At 40.3% G+C, this 19,180-nt stretch overlaps 1 protein-coding gene across 7 annotated transcripts in view; it reads left to right on the forward strand.

Annotated features, from left to right (window-relative positions):
• mapre2 (microtubule-associated protein, RP/EB family, member 2) overlaps window positions 1-19,180 on the forward strand; it is a 96,124-nt gene that overhangs the window by 16,157 nt on the left and 60,787 nt on the right. Inside the window, exons 1-2 of one of the 7 annotated variants that reach the window (XM_067979902.1) lie at window positions 15,687-15,758; window positions 17,639-17,710. The exons of 4 other annotated variants lie outside the window; for them this stretch is intronic. In XM_067979902.1, coding sequence (XP_067836003.1) covers window positions 17,667-17,710 — 44 coding nt within the window. In that variant the 5' untranslated portion in view covers window positions 15,687-15,758; window positions 17,639-17,666. Of the gene's footprint in view, window positions 1-15,543; window positions 15,759-17,638; window positions 17,711-19,180 lie in introns of those variants that run through there. 2 more of the 7 variants (XM_067979898.1, XM_067979901.1) reach the window with 2 other exon arrangements.

Consider the following 19,180-nt stretch of genomic DNA (forward strand, 5'->3'; position numbering starts at 1 on the left):
TCACCCCTACTCTGTTTTCTGTTTTGTAGCCAGCTTGCTATCCGTTCTGCTACTTGTCCCCTGACTCCACGCGCTCTGATCTTAGTCATGAGTCTACTTTGCGGTACCTTATCGAAGGCCTTTTGAAAATCCAAATATATTACATCTGCATTGCTCTTGTCCACACTCTGTTACTACTCCAAAGAATTCAGTAAGGTTCGTCAAGCATGACCTTCCTTTTTGAAATCTGTGCTGACTACTCTTTATTATATTTTTGTTTTCTAGATATTTCTCTATTACATCTTTGAGTATGGATTCCATTATCTTTCCTACCACCGACGTTAAACTAATCGGTGTATAGTTCTCTGGACTTACTCTATCTCCCTTTTATAAATCACATTAGCTGTCCGCCAGTCCTCTGGCACTCTTCCCTTTTCTAATGAATTTTTATATATATGTAATAGTGCCTCTGCTATCTCTTCCCTAACTTCTTTTCTTTTTAGTATGTGCAGATGCAATCCATCAGGACCTGAGGTTTTATCTTCTCTAAGTTTGATTAGTTTATCAATTATCTTCCCCCAATCTTAAATGTTTTTATATCTTTTTTGATTTATTCTAATGTCATGCCCACCATATTAGCCTCCATATGTTAACCCAGCTTTTAATTGTAGTTGTGTCTGCAGCGTTAAACGGTATAAAAATTGGCTGTGTCTCAGATCTCAGATGTCAGGTGCGGAAAAGGATATTTTGTACTAGTGTAGTAAGTTCGGAAAGAACACAGGCTATATGGCAGTCATATAGCCTGTGTTCTTACTATCCAAAGATTGCTTGATATACCCACTTGGTACAAAATTTTGCCAGATCTGATGTCCTCACATCTTGACGAGTGCATGGTCACCAAAAATAAGTATGAAGTTTGATTTCTTTTCCCCTTCCCATCTCTGGAGCCCTTTTGTGGCACTTATTAGTTACTGAGAGAGGTTATAAGAAATGTAATTTCTTCCAGTCCTCTGACCATTATGTTCTGTTACCAAACCACTAGATGGTATATGAGAACAGGCTAAAGTGACTCAGTTTGTTTTGCTTTCAGTTTCTCGAGCCACAACCCCCCCACCCCAAGTCACAGTTTCCTTTTGGAACCTCCATAGAGACCCAGCCAGTATCAGTTACTTGTCATGCGGTGAACCAAAATTGGGAAAATCAGAACTTAACCACGCTAGCATAATGACCACCCTGATTATTCTCGGTGTTTTAATAACAGGTTATTAGTTTCCACTATCAAAATCATATTTTACTAATTAGAATTCTCTTGTTACCACCAAGTTTTACTGACAAATTGGAAGGGTTAATGTGAATTGAGATATTGAGGCATAGCAATTTATTTGGATTTTTTCCCTAGTTTGTGTATACTTATCTATTCCTAATAATACTAAGACAGTGATAACATTGGACTATAACATTTGTCTATAGCCTCCAATATCATGTTTTAATATAACTATTCAAATTTATACTGCAAATGTCTTTAAATGCTGTGCAAATAGAAATATATAGTAGTGGATCATGCAAAGTGATTAATTTTAATTTTCCAAATGAAACTTATAATTTGTAATATCCCAGGCTATGTCTATGTCTTGTGATCAAGCTTGTAAATAAGTTCTAATTAAAAAGATATTTTTTCTCTCTTGGATGGTAATTTTTGGATGAGGTACCAAGGAACTTTTGGAATAATCCAGTATGAATCACTGCCTTCAGAATAGATGGGGTGAAAATTGAGAAAAAAACTTTGAGTAAGTTTATCTTTACAAACTTAGATTTTAATTTTTTTTGTGATCATTAAGATGAGGATTTTGGTTTTGGGAATCAATTTTTTTTTCCCCATTTGGACAATGAGTATCCACATTTCCAGCTCATGTATAGGTGGACAGATGCAAAATAAAGCTCTTGCTGTTTTGCTTTCATCCCAACTGGAGAAAACCATTGTGTCAAGATGTAGTCTTTTGTCCATGGTGTATTTTCATTCTGTATTTTTAACCAGGATTAAACTAGGGTTCACTTTTATGTATGAAATACTCCATTCTGGGAATTGTACATTTCATTACGCCAGCGAGTCTATTCCCAGAGACAAACTAGCTAGGATGACATCAGTTGGATGTTATGTGTTAATAACAGTGGCATAGCTAGGAATGGAAATTTGGGTGGGCACCAACCTATGGTGGATGGGCAATGACCAATGATTAATCGGTGACGGGGGTGGGTGGGTCACGTGGCAACATGGCATTTTCAGATATGGTCACATAAGGGCCAATGAGCCGCCATCTGCAGCGGATGGGATTTGAGAGCTGCTTTAGGCAGAGCTGAGATCGGTTCAGCACGACTGTTCGGTGTCCGGATCTGAGGATGGCATCCATCGACACTGGCTAGGGCGTGAGGGAAAGCAGCTGCAGGGGAGTGCTTCTCTGGCCCCTCAATCACCCCGCTCCCTCAGCTCCTGGGCCTTCGGGCCACTGTCTCTCCAGCCCCGGTTCTGCTTCCACCTGCTGAAATGGTGTGACAGTGAAATCAATCCACAGGCCCGTGACCTCTTTGTATAAAGGTTCCATTCTCAGTGCGCACAGGTTGGGGCTTGGGGTCTGGTCAATTCTGCTATATATCTGGGTGGGCCTGGATGCTAATTAGATGGGCTGTGGTCCATACAGACCCACCTGTGGCTATGCCACTAGTTAATAATAGTTAATTGCAAAGCCGTTTAGGTTGATATCACCTGATAGCTGCTTGTTCTGTTCTGCCAATGGTCCAGTAAGAGTAAAGAAATTTTCAGTTAGGTAATAAATGGATTTTAGGTCTGTCAATTAATAGATGGAAACTGCAAATTGTGTCTAATTTTGATTGGCAGTTTTATTTGATTTTTCGCTATGTTTTTGATTTCCTTTTATTCTTGGTTGAATTTCAAAAGGTAATAGGCAGGTCTAGGAGCATACTCCCAATTCACCAGTTCTTCTGAGGCCTTCAAGAGAAAGGCAGAAAACTTTCATAGAATAGAATCATAGAAGTTTACAACATGGAAACAGGCCCTTCGGCCCAACATGTCCATGTCGCCCAGTTTATACCACTAAGCTAGTCCCAATTGCCTGCACTTCGCCCATATCCCTCTATACCCATCTTACCCATGTAACTGTCCAAATGCTTTTTAAAAGACAAAATTGTACCCGCCTCTATTACTGCCTCTGGCAGCTCGTTCCAGACACTCACCACCCTTTGAGTGAAAAAATTGCCCCTCTGGACCCTTTTGTATCTCTCCCCTCTCACCTTAAATCTATGCCCCCTCGTTATAGACTCCCCCACCTTTGGGAAAAGATTTTGACTCTACCTTATCTATGCCCCTCATTATTTTATAGACTTCTATAAGATCACCCCTAAACCTCCTACTCTCCAGGGAAAAAAGTCCCAGTCTATCCAACCTCTCCCTATAAGTCAAACCATCAAGTCCCGGTAGCATCCTAGTAAATCTTTTCTGCATTCTTTCTAGTTTAATAATATCCTTTCTACAATAGGGTGACCAGAACTGTACACAGTGACCAGAACTGTACACAGTTGAGGGGAAAAAGCAAAGAACCTCAAATAAATGTTAGGGGATGCTATTTCAGGTCCTATGTTTCTAAGAAATCTGCAAAAAGCTGTGTTTTCTATATGCAAGAATGTATAGATAAATTCTGTAAATTATGTTAATCTGTTATTGTCATTGCTGCATATCTGTTATTTATAATAAACCTGTTCCATACTTTATAACCTAAGCAATGGTCTCATGTTTATTTTACTGCTCTCAAGTCTAGGAGATCATGAGATGGCTTGTGACATATCTGGTAAGCTAGATATCAGATGTATAAAAGCACACTGATTTATAGAGTGATGGTTACATAAGAACATAAGAAGTAGGAGCAGGAGTAGGCCATAATGCCCCTCGAGCTTGCTCCACCATTCGATAACATCATGATTGATCTTCTCCCTCAACTCTGCTTTCCTGCCCTATTCCCCTATATCTTGATTCCCTTATTGTCCAAAACTCTAACGCTCTCCATCTTGAATATACTCAACGACTGAGCATCCACAGCCCTCTGGGGTAGAGAATTCCAAAGATTCACAACCTTCTGAGCGAAAAAGGTTTTCCTTATCTCGGTCCTAAATGTCTGACCCCTTATCTTGAGACTATGTTCCCCAGTTCTAGACTCTCCAGCCAGGGGAAACAGCCTCTCAGCATCTACCCTGTCAAGCCCTCTTAGAATTTTGTATGTTTCAATGAGATCACCTCTCATTCTTCTAAACTCCAGAGAATATATGCTCATTCTGCTCATGTCTTGGTGCTGAACATGAGAAGTGTCTAAGTAAAAGCAGAGCAAAGATCTTCTACTGAATCAGTGCAAGTTTTTCAATTCTTTCACCATCTTAATGGCTGGCAAAATGGGGAGTGCACTATGCTATGGGCTCATACCGATTAGGTGTTGAGACTGACCAAACTCCAGGAAGGATCTTTGCAACCAGCAGGCAAGGAAATTTTTATCCGGTCTGAGCTGCAGTTAAAAGGATTGTATGATTAGATTGTTGCTTAAATGTTCAACATTTCTCTTCCTACTGTAAGGAAGGTCTTGTATTGTAAATTGTTATCTTAAATCTGGAATGATGGTGGAATTTCTAAATTCACAACCGACTGAGGGGAAATTCCTGGTTAATCTCCATATTGTCAGTAATTGAATTTTTTTTCCTGACATATAGCTTTCCAGATTGCGTCCTACTTCACTAACATCTTGTACAGGCTAAAGGGTCAACAAGATTTCAAGCAACTGATTGGGAAGTACTCATGCAAGTATTTTCCCAGCTATCAAAATGGAAACTTCCCTGATAATTGTGTTTCACCTCTCCCTTCTGCTGATAGATAGTAACAATTGCAACCTTTTAGAACTCTGGGATGATGCCATCTCTCCAGAGTTTGGAAGAGTTGTCGGTAGGATCCACATGTATGCTGAGCACACCAGGATCTACCTCACCACCACCATTCTCGACCCCACCACTACCTCTAATTTGTCTCGCTGCTTATCCGACATCCAGTACTGGATGAGCAGAAATTTCCTCCAATTAAACATTTGGGAACACCGAAGCCATTGTCCTCTTCCCTGGCACAAACTCTGTTCCCTAGCCACCGATTCCATCTCCCTCCTTGTTTGAGATTGAACCAGATGGTTCTCCACCTCAGCGTCCGATTTGACCCTGAGCTGAGATTCCGGCCCCAAACTCCTCCATCACCAAGACTGCCTACTTCCACCTCCTTAATATCACCCATCAGCGCCCCTGCTTCAGCTCATCTGCTGCTGAAACCCTCATCTGTGCTTTTGTTGCCTCCAGACTCAACTATTCCTATGCTCTCCAGGCCAGCCTCCCATCTTCCATCCTTTGAAAACTTGAGCTCATCCAAAATTCCACTGCCCGTATCCTAAATTGCACCAAGTCCCGTTCATCCATCACCCCTGTGCTCACGGACCTACATTGGCTCCCGGTCCAGCCGCACCTCGATTTTAAAATTCTCATCCATGTGTTCAAATCCCTCCATGGCCTAGCCCCTCCCTATCTCTATAACCTCCTCTCGCCCTACAGCCCTCCCAGAACTCTGTGTTCCTCCAATTCTGGTCTTGTGCATCCCCGATTTCCTTCGCTCCAGCTATGTCTTCAACTGTTTCGGCTCTAAGCTGTGGAATTCCCTGCCTAAACCTCTCCGTTTCGGCGCTCTCCTCCTTTAAGACGCTCTTTAAAACCTACCTCTTTGACCAGGCTTTTTGTCACTTGTCCTAATATCTTCTTACGTAGCTTGGTGTCAAATTGTGTCTGATAACGCTCCTGTGAAGCACCTGGGGGCAATTTATTACGTTACAGGTGCTATATAAATGCAAGTTGTTGTTCTAGTTCATCAATGAGAGTCCTTCAGTCGCACTTTTAAATCTCTGCAGGAATCTCATCTGATCCTGGAACTTTTTTTTTATTCGTTCATGGGATGTGGGTGTCACTGGTGAGACCAGTATTTATTGCCCATCCCTAATTGCCCTTGAGAAGGTGACGCTTTCTTGAACCGCTGCAGTCCGTGTGGTGAAGGTTCCCCCACAGTGCTGTTAGGAAGGGAGTTCCAGGATTTTGACCCAGCGACGATGAAGGAACGGCGATATATTTCCAAGTCGGGATGGTGTGAGACTTGGAGGGGAGCGTGCAGGTGGTGTTGTTCCCATGTGCCTGCTGCCCTTGTTCTTCCAGGTGGTAGAGGTCGTGGGTTTGGGAGGTGCTGTCGAAGAAGCCTTGGCGAGTTGCTGCAGTGCATCCTGTGGATGGTACACACTGCAGTCACGGTGCGCCGGTGGTGAAGGGAGTGAATGTTTAGGGTGGTGGATGGGGTGCCAATCAAGCAGGCTGCTTTGTCCTGGATGGTGTCGAGCTTCTTGAGTGTTGTTGGAGCTGCACTCATCCAGGCAAGTGGAGAGTATTCCATCACACCCCTGACTTGTGCCTTGTAGATGGTGGAAAGGCTTTGGGGAGTCAGGAGGTGAGTCACTCGCTGCAGAATACCCAGCCTCTGACCTGCTCTTGTAGCCACAGTATTTATATGGCTGGTCCAGTTAAGATTGTGGTAATGGTGACCCCCAGGATGTTGATGGTGGGGGATTCGGCGATGGTAATGCCATTGAATGTCATGGGGAGGTGGTTAGACTCTCTCTCTTGTTGGAGATGGTCATTGCCTGGCACTTGTCTGGTGAGAATGTTACTTGCCACTTATGAGCCCAAGCCTGGATGTTGTCCAGGTCCTGCTGCCTGCGGGCTTGGACTGCTTCATTATCTGAGAGGTTGCGAATGGAACTGAGCACTGTGCAATCATCAGTGAACATCCCCATTTCTGACGTTATGATGGAGGGAAGGTCATTGATGAAGCAGCTGAAGATGGTTGGGCCTTGGACACTGCCCTGAGGAACTCCTGCAGCAATGTCCTGGGGCTGAGATGATTGGCCTCCAACAACCACTACCACTACTTAATTGCCCTGATGGCCTCACTAGCCTTGGCAATCTTGGTGATCTCATTCATGTTTTGTGTGACTCTGGTGAAAGCTTAATCTGTAATGATGGATCGTCTATGGTAGTTCATTAAAGTGCTTGTAGCATCTCTCCATGATTTCAGCTTTGCCAGTAAAGGTGGTGGTACCATTCACACTCTTGACAGGTGCTGTATTGCTATGTCTTATGCTTCTTTTATCATCGCACCAAAGAAGTGCTTTGTGTGATTCTGGTCTGCATTGATTTGGGTTTTATCAGTCTTTATGCCCACCAATGATCTTTAATTTGTTGCAACGTAGCTTGGGCCAGAGTACTAACGTTTTAATGGTGTGCTTTTTTTGTGGGTGAGTTGGGATAAGAGAGTAGGCTGTTAAATGCCCTCTGTTTCTCTTCAAGCAATGTTCTTATTGAGTAGTCATTTTTAACATTCATATGGCTGGCACTTAACAAAGCCAGTTATATCAATAGCAGCTCTCTATACACAATGTCTTTCACTTGCTGTTGGCATCATCCGTAAGTGCTATACTTGAGGCAAGCTCTGTGGTGATGGTGCTGCAGAGCTTCTGTTTAATGTTTGGCCTTTCATTTGCTTTACATCGAAGCTCCTAATGGGTTTCCAGGCAGCTTTTGAATTGCCAGCAGTCGGTTAGTGTGTCTCAAACTTTAGTCATTCTAGCATTCTCTTTCATGCTTGGCTTTGCTAATTCATATGTCCTGCAAGTCATGTTGCCCAGTTCTAGCTTGTCTGGCTGCCAGAAGATGGTATGCTTATGTTTGGTGCATTTTGTCATAAGGAGATCATTGGTGCTGGCCTTCCTAGCACCATTAGGATCAATGAGACGATGCCAGGTGACAGCGTCTCTGCCAACATATGCATTGACGTTTCCCGTCATGATCACTGTGTCTGATTCTGTTGCAGCAATCATCATTTAAGTTACGGTAAAACTGCTTGTTCAGCTCATCATTTTCATTATTGGTGCGTAGCTACTAATGACAATGGTGTCGCACTTCTGTTTCATTGTTAGTCTCATAGTCATCAGGTGTTGATGCCTTTTGACACACTATCAAACTTAACAGTGATTGCAAATCCTACACCAGCAGTATACGATGTATTTTTTGCCTGGCCACACTGGAACAACTGCAACTTGCATTTATGTAGCACTTTAACATAGAAAATGTGCCAAAGTGCTTCACAGTGGTGTAACCAAAAAATGGACGCTGAGCCAAAGGAGATATTAGTAAGGGAGGTGGATTTTAAGAAGATTCTTAAAGGTTCAGAGGGAAGTGAAGATGCTGAAGGGTTTAGGAAGGGAATTCCAGAGGGCTGAAGGCATTGCTGCCAGTGGTAGGTTAACGTGAGGTGGGGGGTGCATAACAGGCAAGAGTCAGAGGAACAGAGTTTTTGGTGGGGGGAGGAAGGTTGTATGGCGGGAGGAGGTTACAGAGATAGGAAGAGATGAGGCAATTTTAAATTTGAAGTGTTACCAGTATAGCCAATATAGGTCAGTGAGGACAGGGGCGATGGACAAGCAGGACTTGAAGTGGCATAGGATAGAGGCCAGCAGAGTTTTGAAGACCTGATGTTTCTAGAGGATGGGAATCCAGTTAGGATAGCATTGGTGGCCAAAGCTAGAGGTGACAAAGGCATGGATGAGTGTTTCAGCAGCAGATGAATTGAGTAGGGGCGATTATTACTGAAGGTGACCTTTTTGAAGGAGAGGATATGAGGTCAGAAGCTCAACTCGAACAGTCTGGTTCAGCTTGAGACAGTAGCTGGGGAGGCAGATGGAATCTGTGATGAGGACCAAAGATGATAGCTTGGGTCTTCCCAAGGTTTAGCAGAAGAATGCAAAGCCAACACCATCTTCTTGTGGTGTCCTGGCCAATATTTATCCCTCAACTAACATTTTTTTTAAAAAAACAGATTATCTAGTCATTATCACATTGCTGTTTGTGGGACTTTGCTGTGCACAAATTGGTTGCCGCGTGACCTACATTGCAACAGTGATTACACTTCAAAAAGTACTTAATCGGCTGTAGAGCACTTTGAGATAATCTGAGGTCATGAAAGGCGCTATATAAATGCAAGTACTTTCTTTCTCTAGTAGTTGTTCTTCTCCAGCCAGGCTAATTTCTTACAGAGCAGTAAAATCGATGTAATAGTGAGCCAGTTCATTGGTCTATTGCCTCTTTTATGACCGTAGTGTAAAGGATGGCATACCTAAACTGGATGGCTGGCTTGGCTGTTCAAAGGCTGGCAATGTCTACGTATGTTTTCTAGCTTCCTTCTCATGTGGGTTGAGTAGGGTTGTTCTGTCAACCAGGATGCTGCCAAACAGTGCTGCAGTCTCAAACATCTAACACCAAGTAACCAGAGTCCTGGACTGCCTACATACAGGTTTGTAGTTACATCTCCCAGCGTCACCGCACCTGGCACGTTGCCACTCATGTATTATTATGGAGCTTCAACTCCTCCTCCACCAAGGTAGAAAATCTGCATAGGCATGGATTTAAATAAAAGTTTGCAATGAGTCATTTCCACCGTCTTCTCCAATTTGTGCACCGATGGCAAGATGGTTGGCAAAATTTGGAATTCCGTCCGTGAACTTCAATGGAGAATGTGCAAACACTGCCATAGCTAGTACCTGTGGGTTTGCTATTTCTGTAGCTCTAAATTAGAGTACCCTCATGCAAAATGATAGGATTGTACCTGGGTGATGATTAGCCTCTCCCAAGTATGACTACTATTTATCTGGCCTCTAATTGTTTGAGCTTCATGGCACGGTGGCCATCCTGGAAGCTAGCCTATCACTCTTCAGGTCATGGAGGAACACCAGCACTTTCATCATATTTTGGTTGCAGTCAAGAAGGAGAATGCACTTACAGTGGATGTATGATAATGTTAGAACTCACCCATAAATTGGGAACTTCTCAATTGTGGGGGATTTGGTTTTTTTTTACAAGCAGGTAAAAAGAGAGCAGGCAGAGATTAAACTTGAAGATAGGATAACTAGTTTATTCTATGACAAGAAAGGACTCATTTTGACTCCAGTTTTGTAAAAAGTCCATGTCTAATTAGTTATTCATGACATTGTTCAGGATGCTGCAGGGAGTAGCCAGGCTTGATCACTGGTGGTAAAGGAATTGGGTGCTGCAGTAATCCTGTTGTGATTTATATTGTACATTAAGCCATTTATGTTGGATCTGTATATATTTGCCTTGATTGTGCTCTTCCATCATATGGATTTCAGCAATCTGAAAGCTTGTGGGCATTAACTTTGGATTTGTATGAGCACTAATTTTCATTATTGGTTGAATTTTTTGGGTATGTATGATTCCTTAAGCAGCATTGAGGGACATTAATTATGAAAGTCTCTGTAGCAGTTGATAATTGTGCATAATACTGAAGTCTCTGGAGAGATTTCAAGCTGTAATTTTAGATGTGGAAATTGAACATTGTGGTCTCTGCTATATATAATGTCTTTGCCTATAGAAGAACTGTTTCCAGGTGGACATTATATACCATCGAAGGTACTGTACTTTGAACCACAACACTGGCTGTTGGTTTGTGATGACTTTTCCTGTTATATTGGATGTAGATGCTTGTGAATGTTTTTACCAGAGGATCATGATCAGTTTTATAGTTGGTTGCATTTCAGAAGCATGGGAAGATTACTGATTCTGCCTACAAGTCATTTGCCACTTTTAAGGCTAGCTATGTTTTCTTTGCTAATCTTGTGGTTTATCATGCCTCTTTTTAAAAAAATTAATTTTTAATGAACTGATCCAAAAATAAATAATTTTTGGTTTAATCAAACTCCTCACCGTTGAATATTGCAAGGTCATATAGGCTGTTAATATTGCATGTGTGGCTTTAGTGCAGTATAGTACAGTCCTGTATCCACATTTAATCCAGTTATTTGAATCTTTACAATTAGTTGCTAACTTATATTGTAATAAAGCGGAGGCTGAGCTGTGTTTCAGGTCTCTAATAGTTAACTGTACAATTAATATATGTATTTGCTGAAAATGTAATCCGAATAAGCTAGAATTCAATCCACATGCACGGAGACTTCCATTTAGTGCCCTGAACAATAACACGTACCCATATATTTTAATTTTTTTGTTTAACTAGATTATTTAAACTGCCAATTAATGTTTACTGTAACAAACATTTTTATATAATTTTTATTGTACAAGAACTCCGCATTCCTCCAATTTGGGCCTCTTGTGCATCCCCGACATCCTTCGCCCACCCCCCACCCCCACCCCGCATTGGCAGCCGTGCCTTTAGCTGTCTAGGCTCTAAGCTCTGGAATTCCCTCCCTAAACCTTTCTCCTCCTTTTAAGATGCTCCTTAAATCCTACCTCTTTGACCAAGCTTTTAGTCATCTGTCCTAATTTCTCCTTCTTTAACTTGGTGTCAATTTCTTTGTTTGGTTATGCTGCTGTGAAGCGCCTTGGGATGTTTTACTATGTTAAAGGTGCTATCTAAACACAAGTTGTTGCTGTTGTGTATATATGTGGTACAAAATTAAAATTAGCAGTTTCAGACAAATGTATATGAATCGGTCACAAATCAAAAATTTTTTAAAACTTTGAATGTGAGAATTAAGTGATTCCTTTTATTGCAGTAATGGGATGCACGCATAATAGATGGATGCAGTAAACAGTAAGTCTTTGTGTTTAAGCATTAGAAGACTTGTCATCAAAAATATGTTAGAGCCTTTGTATTTAAATAATCGTTCTATGTCCTAGCAGTACCAATACAGGCTACAGTGATTTAATTTTCTCTCTAGTTTTTCTTATTTTGTATGAAGCATCGTACAAGTAGCCAGAGCATTACATTAAGACTCACTGGTTTTCTTAATCCTGCAATAAGGTAAGTTTATGATTTTAATTTTCTGGTAGATGAGGCATCATTAGTATATTGCAAATTGTTATGGAAATTATGATTAGATCACTGGATGCCACTTTCTGTATTATGGGATTTATGTTGGGAAAAAAACATATTTCTTCGCACTTTCCTACTGTTTTCCCCAAACAATCTCTCTTGGTTGAACTACAACATATATTGATATGGGTTGATATATGTGGCTCACTGGTCTAGCCTCTAGAACAGAGCTCCATTTTTATTGATTGATCTGACCTTCTGGGGGAAAATGTTTCTTGTGTAAAATGTAACTGCTGCAGAAGGTTCCAAATGAGAATATTGTTGAGATGAGTCGAAAGCTTGCAGAAAGGAAGCAATTGTGGGAAGAGATGTTTGTTTTAAAAAAAAGGACAAGCAAAACCTGAGTTGATGTCAAAATATGGGTACCGGAGGGTCCATATGTTTTCTAGTTTCTGGAAGTTGCTTGACTCCAGTGCCTTGAAAGCAAAGATAGGCAGGAAACCCAGTGCATTGAAGTAGCAGCACAGCATGGTGGAATGTTCTATATTGGAAGGGGAAAAACTGCTATCCGAACACACTCTGTTGAGGATCAAGGACTGGCATTGATGAAGGACTAGTCAACAGGGCAGCTAAATCTGCTCAGTCAGCTGATGGAGGTTGTTTATTGAGGAGTGGCTGTTGGGATTAAAGAGAGAATAATTTCAGGATTTGAAAAGAAAATGAATTCTGCTTTTTTTTTAGAATTGAATGTCCTCAGCAGAAAGGATGTTTCAGTCCTCTTTAGTAGATAAGTACTTCAGAGTTGTCATGAAACACTACTGATACCTATAGACATGTTTTGATTGCAGAGCTTATAAAATTTGAACTTGAGTATAGTAGTGCATAACTGGATTCTGAAGTCCACCATTTGTTTCTCTAGTTTAACAAGTTAGTAGCTAAACCTTGAAGAGTAGGAAGGAGCCAGGTTCATTCCCTGTCGCTGCGGAACTAGCTGATCTCAGTTGGAACAGGGCTGCGATTGGCGTTAGTGAGGGGAAAATTGAATAGGATTTGTGCTTCTGAATGTTATTCAGCAATCCCTGCTGGAAGCACGTGTGTGTGGATATCAGGTAAGATAGGATGTGGCTCAGTTATGATTACCCTGCCCCGAAGTCAAATAGTCTGCTCGCAGTTACCATCAAAGACTCTCAAATGAATAATTGAAATTGCATAGGATTCCCATAATGCTGGATGGAGTTGAGGAATCCATGCTTTCAGGAGAGAAAAGAATTGACAAGTTGAGAGGCGGGGATCTGGTTTCATGCTGACTAGCAGGCCTGTTCTGAGTTTTGAAAAATTTGAGTAGCTTATATCTTTTATTTTGAAAGACAAGATCCTCAAGGTTGCAGTGAGTCTTAAATTACATTTTCAAATATATTTTCTTCTATAAGTGTACCCATTATAGGAAAGGAATTATGTGATATTGCAAGCTGAAAAAGTGATATGTTAAAGGTATATTACGTCTCCATATATAGAATCTCAGGGTGGATTACTGAAGTCCTGTATTGGAAATATTTACTGCAAATATTTTGTTCCCTCTTAAACTAGAAGGGGAAGGTCATGATGGTGGTGTACTTCATGCACTAATTCATAGCGCTAAAGAGTGGGAAGATTGCAGGTTTGATTCTAACCTTGCAGGGAGTTGATGCTGAGCAGCAGTGATGAAATCCCCTTATGGGGGAGGATAAATTAGATGGGGATGTCCTGCATTGTCGTATCATGTACCCTCTAATGACTGGCCCAAATGGGCTTTGGTAGAGATCGAGAAGCAGGCTGCCTGCCTTGATGACAGAAACGCAACTTCAGGCACATCAACGTTAAAGAATATGGGGTGAATTACCAAAAAAAGAATGCACTGACAACAACTCACAATTAGCAGATGCAGAACTTGGAAACTATAGTACATGGTATAGAGACAAGTTACAGAAACTATAATGAGGTAAGTTTTATTTAGTTGCCATCAGATTATGTTGACATGTGAAACCAGTGTGGTTTACACAGTTGGCTACACTTCAATCAGAAGTGCTCATTTCAAATGTGCTCTGTCCTAGTATAACCACCAGCTTATGCAGGACTGAAAACTTGTTTTAGTATTATTTTCTAAAATGTGGTTCTTATACTCTCCCAAGCTTTCTACGGGTAGATCTTTGGACAAAGTCTGAATTTTGGAATATACTAGTCGATCACCTGTGGCATTGCACACAGGGTCACGACCAAATCTAGTCTTCAGGGGCTAATTGGATCAGGACAAGCAGACATATTTCAGTCCCCATTTTAAACTCAAACATTTTGTCTTTATTTCTATATATTATTTGGATTTTATATTGCTACTTATAGTTCATTATCAATGTTTACTGCGACTTGGGAATCAGAGCTGGTTGGAACATGGGAATTTCTCTGCAGTACAGGCTGAGGAGCTGGGAGACACAAAACTGAGGTACTATGACGGCACCACTGGTGGGGTTGGGGGGTGAGGGATATAATAACTTTACATCGGCAGTTTCCATTATAAATGTAGATGAAGGAATTTTCATGGGTAAAAGTTGACACGTGACACATGATGACAGGAAGTAAGGTGTTCTAGATGAAATGTGCACAGACCTTTTTAATATTACAAATGTATCCATCTAAATTGAGTTTGTGAACATGAGTTTTTAGGAATAGGAAATGCCATTACGGCTGGAAAGTCCATGGCTTTTTGATCAACTCCATCTACTTCCCTTTTCACCATATCCCTCAATCAATTTCTTCTTTGTCCCCTTTCAGAAATGCGTTTAATTTCCTCTCAGACATTCATAGTGCAACTGTTACACCATTTTACCTTCAACCCAAATGTATAAAATTTTTGTAAAGTTATAGGGTTGTTATGTTCACCACCTACATGAGGTTTGTAAAGGAAGTTATAAAATCAAATGTGAAAATGATTATGCAAATATCAGTTTGATCTGTTCTTCTGACCAACTGGTTTGCCTTGCAATTTGGTGTATTCTGATATTTTGACTGAAGTATTTACTGACAATTGTTCCTGTTAAAATGTAAGTGTATTTCATATTTCTTCATTTCCCCTTATGTATGTTGTGTGACATAGTTGATTACCATTAAAAAGCTTATAAGAATTGTTAATTTTTTATTTGATGTGGAATTAAATACAACTGTTAAAAGGTAGTGAGGGATGAAAAACAGAGAATATAATTTTGATAGTAATCCTTTATTATTGAAGACAACAGAAAGATGCTAATACTTTAAATTGAACAGAGGATGAATGATTCATTGTGCTCTAAGCAGGAGCTTTTACGTGGCTGTAAATTATATTGTCTGAATGAAAACGTAGTTTAAGGGAGGCAAGTCTAGGCATGAGGATTATACAACGGATGGAAGTATGTCTGCATTTGCCTCTTGTTTCACTTTTGATATATTGACGTGGCTATGCTAAATTCCTGTGTGGATTGTTGAGATCTGATGAGTTAGCTGGTTACCATGGTAAAATCCTGTCACATGACTAGGATACTGCCTAGCGTCCCCAGATTTTTTTCTCCTACGTTTGACGTCAGCACTGAGGTCAAGCAGAGCCCTGTTGTGAAGAAACAGGCTCAGAGCCTACCCTACAGCACGCAGTGAGAAATTTGCAGTCTGGGATGGCTCCAATGCCTGGTCCCACACAACAAGCACTTTCCCCAAATGGTGAGAATAATAACGACATCGTTCAGGACAATGGCACCATTATTCCTTTTCGGAAGCACACAGTGAGAGGGGAGCGTTCTTACAGGTAATCAGTGCTATGTTTAGATATGGCTGGAGACTGCAGCAGAATGAGGAAATGCAAGGGATTACATAATAAAGCTGCATATGCCTAGATGTGTTTAATAGTTTTTTATTTGCATGCTTTTCTGCTTTATGAAATAAAATTTGCCTTACTATCGATGTACAGAATAATTGAAAATTAATAGCACTGAGAAACTCGTTTGTTTATGGATGCCCTTGTGCTTTTTCTCCTCTCTTCCTTCCTCCCCCTCCCTCTTAGGTTCTGTTAGTTCCCTTCTGTGCCGTTATTTCTAATAAGATGAAGTAATTATTTCTGTGAAGTGGGACTGTACCATTCCAGTTACTGAAGGAGAGACTAAGATTTATCTGAAATAAAATGTAGTTAGTAAACAGATGAACAGAGCAGTCCCCAGTGAATTTCAAAAAATGGATTCCTCAGGATTGAGCTGCAGTTGGTGGTATTATTAAGCTAACCAGATTGATGGAGCTTGTAAAATTCTGGGATCTGATTGGTGGAATGCCTGATGTCGAGGTCACCATGTCATGCATTCAGTGAGATTTCCTCTTGTAGCTGGCTTGTACAAAGAAGCTAGATCTCTGTAACCGTTGAGGAAATCTGGGGAAAATAGCAGTAGATGTGAAATACATTCCAGATTTTGCTTGGAGAAATATTAAGCTTGACCCTTTAAGAAAGACAGCTGTGAAACAGCGCTAACAGAACTGGTGTGTGATGGTTGTTATTAATTTAGATTTTCCTGTGGGTGGAGGGAGCTATTACTTTTGTTAATTTTGCTTTTTTAAAAAAAAATCTGGTAGCTGGATATAATTTTTTTTCTCATTAAGCTTTCAGAAAAATTATGTTTTGCTAAAGTATGCTATGATAACATCAGTATTTGGGAATTTGTGTACAAGTATTGCATGTTCTGAACTGCTGAAATGCATTTTTTAAAAAAAATCTGTTGCTCGGTAGTTGTCTAGCTTTATTCATTTATACAAATTACCCGCCAGAAGTTTGCAGGCTTATGAAAAGGGCCCCTGTTTCTGGATATGCAGCTAGGCCTGTGGCTTCATTGTTTGCATGCACTGCTGACTTGCACTAAAATTTTTTAAAATTAAATGAAGCTCATTTAAGGCAGTGATCTTAATTTTTAATCGTTGGAAAAATGTTTTGATGTGTATTGCTTTTAAAAAATAAATGTTAACTGCTTTTAATCACTGCATTGTAATGCCTGTGAAATTGTTTTGATTAGTTTTGTTCTTAAATATGGTAAAGGGTATTTGAATTACAATTCTGTTGTGTGAAACTAGTTTATATCAAATAACTAGCAAACCTGGAATCAGTCTTTTTTCAATGAGTCCAGCCTAAATCATGGCTAGTTCCATTGAATATAATGGAAATATCTGGAAGTTATAGTTTTAAATATTTTGTTCCATATATTTTTTAGTTATGAATTTTCTTCAATATTTATGTATTACCTGTTTGAGAAGGAAAGTTTTTATAATGCATGTTGAATGTTCTTTTTGCATAATATTTTGATTTATGCTTCCTCAACAAACAAGTGGTAACATAAAATTCTCTTCAGTTAAGTTGTATATGATCATTATAAAAAAGGAAAATGCTTGGAAGGTTAATCCCTCCAGAGCTTAAATCTATTATGTGCTTGAGACAAAGGGATTAAATTTATAGATAAATGTCAGCAAGGTAATAATATTTTCCCAAGAGACATCACTGTTTCACAAACAGTAATTGATGGTGTGTAGGCAACTTAAGATTGTGTGTGATAACATTTTATGTTGCATATAGTGAAAAATCCTTAACGTTGCTGTATACAGAGTGTGTACAGTCGTTTTTTATTGCCAATTTTGTCTCCCCTTCTTCTGAAGGCATTGACTTTTGCTGGGGTTTGGTTCCATGAAGGCTGTCCAATATCTGATAGGAGTGATCATCCTTCACGTGTAAGTCTGGACAATATGTGTTGAATCACTATTCAAACAATGGGGTAATCACAGCTGACCCAGATGCTGCTCTTGCTTGACATCCATACATGAAAAGTTTGCAGCAAGATCACTGGATAGAAACTAGGAACTGGAACCTTGGCTGATCTTCCTCTAAGAGTTTCTGATGCCAATTATAACATCCCTACTGCCAACTCAATCAAGATCCGCTAACTCAGTACAGACCGCGCAGGACCTTCTGCTTAGTATAGGACTCTGCTGTACAGTGGCTTTATCAGCTATTCTATTGGGAGATCTCTGGTTCATTTTACTAAAGCCTAGAAGATGCATATTTCCTTGATGTCTTATTAACATGACCAACTTAATCAGAGATTTGAGGGAAGCATCTTGTGTGTTTTTAAAAGGGGTCCTTTATGTACAAATCTTCTGCAGACAAGAATTTACCTTGAACCAAAGGTTTACGATAAATCATTTTTATAGTGCTTGTCTTTACGCAAATGGTTTATCATGTTCAGAATTAGGAATGTGGACTTACTTGGATGATGCTGTCACAGTGCACTAAATAGTAGGGGCTAGATTTTTATTGCAGTTCCCCACAAGTTGAGTTTCTGATCTTAGTTGGGAGGTAGAAGTGAAGCACTTCATCTGAAGGAGGAGCTTTAAAGTTCTGAGGAGAAGTCAACCCTTGATAAGCTCCTGGTGAAGAATGATTAGGGATCCTTAGGCCCATGGTTATGTGTTCACTTTCTTGATTGAAGAATGGGCATAAGTAAATACTTATAAAACTTGTAACAACAAAAAAAATTGTCGGAGGAAAAAGTGTGTAGAGGACTGTTTGGTACGTGTAAAGTATGGTCCTTTTAATCTGTGACCTGGATTCACATTTTATTCTCTAGTTCCCATCATCTTGACTGGATCCTTTGATTTTTGCATGTGCTGCATATGACAGTCCAGACAAAAAAGTTGGCTCCTGTTTGGAAAAAGCAAGTTATTTGTTCCTGATAGCTCTGTGCCCCAAGTGCATATGTTTGAACAATCTCACTTCAATATAAAATTCTGTGTATCTATCTATCTATCTATCTATCTGGGACAGAGTGACTGATCAACTCATACTTGTTCAAATGCTCAAAGAGCCAGCGTGAATTTGTGAACGCTGGCTCATGTCTGACTAATCTAATTGATTTTTTTGAGGAGGTCACTAACAAGGGAATAGGCGAGTGTCTGTGGATGTTGTCCAAATGGACTTCCAAGGCATTTGATAAGGTTCTGCACAAGAGATTATTAGCAAAAATGAGCGCGCTTAGAATTGGAGGTAACCTAAGCATATGGGTTGAAAATTGGTTGGGAGGTAGGAGACAGAGCAGGAATAAAGGGAATGTTCTCTGATTGGCGGGATGTGACAAGTGGTGTTCTCAGTGATCTGTACAGGGCATCAACTTTTCACCATATACATCAATGACTTGGATGAAA

The sequence above is a fragment of the Heptranchias perlo genome, chromosome 3 (genome assembly GCF_035084215.1).
Source record: "Heptranchias perlo isolate sHepPer1 chromosome 3, sHepPer1.hap1, whole genome shotgun sequence".
Taxonomy (NCBI): Eukaryota; Metazoa; Chordata; class Chondrichthyes; order Hexanchiformes; family Hexanchidae; genus Heptranchias; species Heptranchias perlo.